Source organism: Pinus tabuliformis, chromosome 1_2 (genome assembly GCF_031772625.1).
Source record: "Pinus tabuliformis cultivar Carrire ecotype Pingquan chromosome 1_2, CPIR1, whole genome shotgun sequence".
NCBI classification, from domain to species: domain Eukaryota; kingdom Viridiplantae; phylum Streptophyta; class Pinopsida; order Pinales; family Pinaceae; genus Pinus; species Pinus tabuliformis.
The window spans coordinates 890,934,300-890,942,758 of record NC_142298.1 but is presented as its reverse complement, the minus strand read 5'-3'; the positions used below and the strand labels follow the sequence as shown (position 1 = coordinate 890,942,758).

General features: G+C 43.4%; 1 protein-coding gene and 1 pseudogene across 1 annotated transcript; both read left to right on the top strand.

Annotated features, from left to right (window-relative positions):
• The first annotated feature begins 382 nt into the window (after positions 1-382).
• Positions 383-1,591, top strand: LOC149208809 (uncharacterized). The gene has a single exon (XM_089398430.1). The coding sequence runs from the start codon at positions 383-385 to the stop codon at positions 1,589-1,591; it is 1,209 nt and encodes a 402-aa protein (XP_089254556.1).
• Positions 1,592-6,523: 4,932 nt separating this feature from the next.
• On the top strand, positions 6,524-8,087 carry LOC149208808 (aldehyde oxidase GLOX pseudogene; annotated as a pseudogene).
• The last annotated feature ends 372 nt before the right edge of the window (positions 8,088-8,459 follow it).

Below are 8,459 nucleotides of genomic sequence, written 5' to 3'. Positions count from 1 at the left end.
AAGGCAATTTACCAGAAAAGATCCAGTTTCCATCCTTTAAAGGCAAAGAACTGATAGTTTCTGCCACCCCCGTAAACTCCCCGGCCTCATCCCCAACAAATTTGTATGACTGTGATTTAGATTTCCTCCTAAACAAGAAATCCCTTGAGCTGGAACCCTTAACCATCCATAAGCCTCGTAAACCCTCGCCTCCCTTCATCAGTCCAAATTCTACTAAAAATATTACAATGAGGAAAAAATCCAATGGAGGGAGTAGACATTTTCGGGGGCGGACAAAGGATGTGGACAGAGGAATGAGAGACCTGTCCCTTAGGGATGTTCCCATCTTCGACATGTCAGAGTTTCAGCCTCTTAGAGCAAGCTCGGCTGATATGCTCTCCAAATGACCTTCATCATATCTATGAATATCCGAGGCCTGGGAGCAGGCCTCAAATTTTTGGCGCTTAAAGACCTTTTCTACTCTGCCAATCCTAAAATCATTCTAGTTCAAGAAACCATGCACAATAAGCAGGCGACCATTTCTTACTTCAGAAAAATGTTCCCCACATGGCACATGTCTGCCTCGGAAGCACAGGGTCTATCGGGAGGGCTGGCGGTTTTGTGGGATCCTTATTGGATCAAAGCCAACGCCTTCAAATGTTTTGCGGGCATACTCATAACAACTAATATCAGAGGATATAGTTGCCCCATCAATATTTTAAACATATACGCCCCTTACAAGAACAGGATACATTTCTGGGATAAATTTTTTGGTTCAGAAATCTTTGACATTGACTCATTAATGATTGCAGGTGATTTAAACATTACTCTAAGTACAGAAGAACGCTGGGGCAATTGCAGAAAGAGAGATCTGCTCGCTGATAGAATCAAGTATGAGCTCCTGCACAGGAACCTAGTAGATGTTGTCCCGCCCGAAATTATGCCTACGTGGGATAATGGAAGAATTGAGAAGGCCTATATTGCAAAAAGGATAGACAGGTTCCTTGTTCATACCAGCATAATTGACACAATGGGCATGCCTTTCTCGTCCATTGAGAATGTATACATCTCCGACCACAGGCCTATCTTTCTCAGCTGGAAGGAAAAAGGGTATAAGAATGGATACCCTTTCAAATTCAACAGAATTTGCTTAGAGCACCCTGAATTCAATGAATTAATTAAAAAAACATGGAAGGAGTTAACAGCAAAAAATCTTTCCCCCCCTTTTATGACATTTCGAGACAAGCTATCTCAAATTAGAAAAGTGGTAAAGGAATGGCAACAAAAAAAAAGACAGGCGGACAGAATGGCTCTACAGGAAGTGCAAAAGGAACTGGACAGTATTTCCAAGCTTTTGGAGGCCAACTCGCTTCCTTTCAGTATGAGATGTCGCCTCAATGAGCTTGAAAGAAAGAAACAAAATTTTCTAAAGCAGGAGGAAACAACATGGCGTCTAAAAAGCAGAGCAACCTGGCTCAAGGAAGGGGACAGAAACTCTAAATTCTTTCACAAGTATGCAAATGCCAGAAGGGAGAGAAACGCCATATGGAAGATTAGTGATGGAAGGGGGGGTTCCTCTTCTCACAACAAGACATATCAAAGGAAGCCGTGAGACATTTTAAAAATCAATACAAAAGAAGGGAAAATTGCAGCTTCCAGGATATCCTATGGGGCCTTGAACTGGTCCCTCAAATGTTCGATGATGAAAAAAATGAAAGTCTCTTTCAGCCCATTACTGAGGAAGAGCTTCTTGGAGTTATGAAGGCCTTTAAGAAGGATAAATGTCCTGGCCCGGACGGCTGGACAATTGATTTTTTCATTCACTTCTTTGACATCATCAAACTAGATCTGCTGAGAATGGTTGAAGCAGCAAGAATCTCTGGCAGCATTCATCAGATTACTTCTTCCACGCAGATAGCTCTTATCCCAAAGAAACTGGAAGCGGACACCTTCAAAGATTTCAGGCCGATTTCCTTATGCAATATAACTTTCAAAATCATTGCTGAAAGAATGAAATCGACCTTAGCCAGCTTTTTATCAAAGGACCAGCACACATTTTTAAAGGGGAGGAACATATTGGACACAGTGGCCAACACTCAAGAGAGCCTGTTCTCCATAGTCTCCAACAAAACAGAAGCTGCCATTCTGAAAATCGACTTACAAAAAGCTTTTGACTGCTTAGATTGGGGCTTCATCAGATGTTTATTAGCTAAGATTGGCTTGAAATCAAATGCCATAAACTGGATAATGGCATGCGTCGAGAATGTGAACTATTCAATCATCATAAACGGAACTCCCTCCCCATTCTTCCCTGCAGAAAGGGGGCTTTGCCAAGGCTGCCCACTCTCTCCGCTGCTGTTCATTCTAGCCATGAACTCCTTAAGCCTACATATAAATAAGGCTGTCACTGAGAACAGATGCAGGGCCGTAAAGATTTGTAGGAACAACTTTATCTCACACAATTTGTTTGTTGACGACGTACTAATATTTGCCATGCTGTGCAGGATCTCGTGGACATGTTTATATGACATATTAATTAAGTTTCAAAGCGCCACTGGCTTACAAATAAACAAGTCAAAATCCACTCTCTTCCACAATGACGCCAATATGGAAACAGTGGAATGGATATCTTCACTGTTTGGAGTAGAAGCGAGATCAATCAAGGACGGTATAAAATATCTGGGCTTCAGGCTAAAGGCAAAGGGTTATACCAAAGATGATTGGCAATGGCTAATTGATAGTTTCTATAAAAAGATCACAGCATGGGAATACAGATTTCTATCATTGGCAGGTAGAATCGTGCTTACACAAGCAGTACTGTCGCAACTTGCAGTATATTGGGCTCACATCTTCCTTCTCCCGGCTAGTATCATACAGAAAATGAACAAGGTGACCGCAAATTTCATATGGAGCGGCAAAACGGTCAAAGAAAAATATCATCTCACTAGTTTGAAAAAGATCTCGCGGCCAAAGTCCGCAGGTGGTTGGGGACTTCTCGACTTGAGGGCCTTTGGGAAAGCACTGCTGTGCAAATCTCTATGGAGGGGAATATTCGGGGAAGGGCCATGGAGCACCACAATTAAACTTAAATATATGAGAGGCAAGAAGCTGGAATACTGGTTTCGCCTTGGAAGGATTGGCGCCAGAAACGAGTCCGCGATTTGGCTCAGCTTCCGCAAAATAGAGAAATACTTTCTAATGAACCTAAAATGGTCCCTCCAATCTGGCACAAATATCCTCATTGGGCTCGACCCCATCATGAGCGGGCGTGAACACATCTCCATCCCCGAGCGGATCCTTATCTTTCTCCACAGCAAGGGCTTTTTCACATGGGACAAGCTCATTGCTGGTTGGCAAGGCCCCCTCCCTTCATGGAAAACGGCCGCTGATCTTTGTATGTCGAAGCCTATGGCTAGCCTTTGGAACACAGTCAGGAATGCCTTAAGATGTTGCGGTTTTCACAGATCAAGGTCACATGATTATCTCATCTGGAAGGCGCCTATTGCTGAGGAACAGGTTCGCGTCAAGGATATATATACAGACCTGATTGGTTTAATATCCCCGCTTTCTCTCCCCATTTTCCCTACAGTCTTCTGGAAAACAGGCTGCTCTCCAAAACTTATATATTTCTCGTGGCTGGTGTTTAACAACAAAAATCTATCCTGGGAAAATTTAAGAAAAAGGAAGTGGCAAGGGCCGAGCAGGTGTCTCTTGTGTAAATCAGAAGAAGAAACAAATTTTCACATGTTCTTCCAATGCAAATCCATTCAGCATCTTTGGCACAAATTGGCAGGCCTATATGGCTTCCCCCTGGTCACTCATGCTTCTACACATGCAGCTTTTGAATGGTGGAGTGGACAGCGGGATACATGGCGCTCCTTCATTATCATTGTCATATGGTGTGCATGGAGGTGGAGGAACCGAATTATCTTCAAGGATGTTAAGGAGCCTCTCGATGATATTTTACAACACATCATTTCCATCCACGACTCTATTCCGAAAAAGCTTCCCAATCTGAAAGCAATCAACAGAAATGGGCAAGAAGATTTACAAGCCCACCCCCCAATGGCCTTCTTTGATGGCGCCGCCCAGCAGAACTCATGTGGCTGCGGAGCTCTCATTATTATGGACGAGGATCTTCATTACAATCTCTCTTGGAATTCTGGAAAGGGCACCAATAGCTTGGCTGAAGCAAAGGCCCTTGCTGGTCTTCTTGCTTTTTGTATTTATCTTGATATACGCGCCATCTCCATTTTCGGGGACTCAAAAATCATGGTCGATCATGTAAATGGAAAATGCCACATCAAATGCCCCCACCTTTCTGCTTGGATGGACAGGATCATGTTCTTTTGGGGCCATTTGCGAGATTGCACCATCAAGCACATCTACAGGGCACAAAACCAGCTTGCAGACAGCCTGTCAAAGAACGGTCTTTATCTTGATCCAGGTTGCTGGTCCTTGGAGGTAAAGTCTGGAGGGGAAGCCTTTTCCATACAGGACTTCTCTCTCCCAGGCTTTTGATTATCTGATCTAGTTTTTCTCATCCTTTTTTGTTTTCCAAGCTTTTGTATGGCATATATATGTTTTCTGTCGACTCTTCCCCTCTGTTCTTGCATGATGTGTCTCATCTACATGGATCTGCTTAAGTAACCTTATCCTCGAGTTTTTGTGTTCCATGTCCCCAGATTATCCGGTCTCATCAGCATGATATGTACTATTTTGTATCTATTATATCGACTCAATATAATATAATACAGCTTTTTCTTTCTGAAAAAAAAAAAAGTTATGTGGATGAATCGAAACTACTTCCACTGATGGACATTTCACTGTGTCGTTGTCGATTTTGAAATGCACATCTAAGGTGGGATGAACATCAACGCGTTTGCTCATGCCATTTATTCCTCTTCACCACCACATTCGCTGTATCAATGCCTGTTCATGAAACACAATGAAAATCGAAATAATTATATCTCAGCATTTTTTATATTGCTATAATGCAGGATGTTTATAGAAACAAACATATCAACTCAAGATTTATTTTATGGGCACTAAGATAAAGATTAAGATTTACGTGAAAGCTAGACACCTTGTACATATCCATTGAATTTCCTACTCGTATGCTCTCTCGTGAAGTAAATGGGACCAACGGGTGCCTGCAATCAAGAAACATTTAATGCCTAACATATACTTAAAAAATGCCTAACGTGTGTCTGAATATACTCTTCTCCAAGATCGGCAACAAGATTCAGGCTCCTGGGATAAATCTGAGAGGAACACTGAGACATAATTAATTGCTAAGAATATTACAGAAACCCTATTCTATCAAGAAGTCAACAGGTCCAAGGACAGGTAACAAGAGTGCTAATAATGTGCTCATGGGAGGCAAGGGCACCAACATGTCCTTCAACAAGAATGCAACTCTACTGTGATCTGTTCAAGGGGAGATGGATGTATGATAAATCATATGTTTTGTATCCACCTAGGTCTTGCTCTTATGTTAGCATTGATTTCTATTGCCGAAATAATGGTAGAATGGATTCCAATTAAGAAAAATAGAGATGGTAGGCTCAAGATTGTGAACTTCCCACGTGTTCTATTTGTTCATGGGGGTGCTGGCTTGAATATGGTTGTGGTTGAATCAATAATTTGTTGCTTCTTTTCAATATGTTTTTAGATGTTGTTGGGTTTCTTATATTTGCATGTAATGTCCAGGTTCAATGCCTCTTTGATGTTGGAAAAGTTGAGAGAAAAACTGTCATTGTATGAGGGAGACTCCATAAACCACAATCAATGTGAATACATGTTTTGATTTTTGAGGGCTACAGTTCCTTACCATTAACCCATTCATAAGTATAATGACAACAACAAGTTCATTCAATATGATTTCAAGGTAATTCTAAAATCTCGCATCTAGCCCAGATAGCGATCAACCACAACTAGCCTGGTGAGTTGGTTTTATGTACAATTTTTTTATTACTTGGAATTTTTTTCAGTTAAAATTTAAAAGAATGGCTTGAATCACATGTATTAATTATTAAGAATGCATAATTTGAATATCATAGATATTTTTAAGAATAATCAAAACCATTTTGTTATTTAAAAAATGCAAATTCAGTTATAAAAAATTGCAATTCTAATCATTTTTTAAATAAGTTTTAGATCTCATTATATTATCTATTTGTTATTGTCATCGATGATGTAGGCGCCATGGCCCATCAATCCTTCTAATACCACGTGCACTTGAAATTTCTCGATGACGTAGGCTCGATGACGTAGGCGCCATGGCCCATCTAAAAAGACTTGTATGTGCAGCACTCTATAAATGTCAACTGATTTAGGATCCTGCCATGACAACCCCTGCCTATCGATCGTATGGATGGTATTCTTCTGTGATAGCAGGGAAAGCGTGCTTAGCTAACCCAATTATGATGGAACTATCACAGAATAGCCTCCACGGTTTTTGGAAGTTCATGCTAATTGAACTGTGGATTATAGGCATATTTTCTTTTGGCGCAGAGGCGCAGTCAGTGAAGCCAGGGAGATGGAAGCTTTTGATAGAGAACGGTGGAGTATCTGCCATGCACATGACTGTTACTTATCGTAACACTGTCGTCATGTTCGATCGAACAGACTTTGGTCCTTCTCAGTTCAAACTTGACAAGGGTCGATGCCGCGATAATCCGCAGGATCAAGCTCTGACCCATGATTGTTCGGCTCATTCCTTCGAATACAACGTGGCAACCAATGGAATCAGGCCTCTTATGGTCTTCACCGATCCGTGGTGCTCATCCGGTGCTTTCACCGCCAACGGAACGCTCGTGCAAGTCGGAGGTTGGAGGGACGGAGGCAAAGCGATCCGCTACTTCGTACCCTGCTCCAATGGCGGCTGCGACTGGGATGAATCTCGGGCTGCCCAACTTGCGGACTACCGATGGTACGCCTCCAATCAGATCCTCCCCGATAATCGCATCATCGTGGTGGGGGGAATCGACGCTTTCAACTACGAATTTGTTCCCAAACGCCCCGGGGAGGGAAGCTACAGCCTGCCTTTCTTGTCAAAGACCCGAAACCAAACCAGCGCGCAGGCCGAGAACAATCTGTACCCATTTCTGCACCTTTGTACAGATGGGAACCTGTTCATCTTCGCCAACAGGGACTCCATTCTCCTGGACTACAAGAACAATTTTGTGGTGAAGACTTATCCTACGATGCCGGGGGCCGGTCCTAGAAACTACCCTTCCACGGGGTCGTCCGTCATGCTTCCCCTCTCCGCCGCCGACGGATTCAAGAAAGTCGAAGTTCTCATTTGTGGCGGCTCACCGTACAACGGTTTCGCGAGCGCAGCAGCCCGTAACTACGCCGACGCCCTACGCAGCTGCGGGAGAATGGTGATAACGGACCCCAATCCTATGTGGAGACTGGAGGAAATGCCTGGGCCGAGGACCATGGGCGACATGCTCATTCTTCCCAACGGAGAAATCATCATCATCAACGGTGCCCAGAAAGGCGTTGCCGGGTGGGACATGGCCACCACTCCCGCCTTGTCTCCTTTGCTCTACAGGCCCAAAGCCCCTCTCGATGCCCGTTTCTTCGTCCTCGCTCCTACCGGCATTGCCCGAATGTACCACTCCTCCGCAAGCATATTGCCGGACGGTAGGGTTCTGGTGGGCGGCTCCAACCCCCATTTCGGCTACGTTTTCTCAGGAACCACCTACCCAACAGAACTCCGGCTGGAAAGCTACAGCCCCTACTACCTGCACTCAGATTACACCTCTCTCCGCCCCCGGATAACTCTTGTTTCCTCCACTTCAATCAGCTATGGCGCCGCCTTCAAAGTAATTTTCTCCGTGCCTGCTAAGCTGACCCCCGGCAGGGTCGTGGCAGTAAACATCTATGCTCCGTCATTCACTACACACAGTAATTCCATGAACCAGAGGTTACTCACTCTCATGGCTTCCACACCCGTTTGCCTTCGTAACCTCCCCGTTTACTCGTTATCCGTAAAAGCCCCTCCAAGTGGCGTGGTTGCATCGCCTGGATACTACATGCTGTTTGTTGTCAACGGTGGAATTCCCAGCGTTGCACGATGGGTTCGATTTGGAGCTTAATCATTCTCTATGGAAATTTCCAGACCATCTCATCTAAAATCTGTTGTATTGTAATAAAGAAAATGTAGTCATGTCCCGTATGATTCACACTCTACTCGGGACGCAGGTTAATATCTCTAAATCAATCTCAACTATGAGTAATTAGCATTTGTACCAGATGTTGCAAAGAAAACTCAGTGAGGCATAAAGTGCAGAAATCCATTATCCATGGAGTGTGTGCATTATTCAAAAAGGTGGATCTCTCTAAATTTGTTGCAAACATTTATGTTGTTGCATTGCTAATTTATTTAGAATCTACTACTATCTCCTCTTCTTGGAATATAATTGTAGATATGGGTCTCCTGATCTCTTGCAAACATTCTGATCTGATGA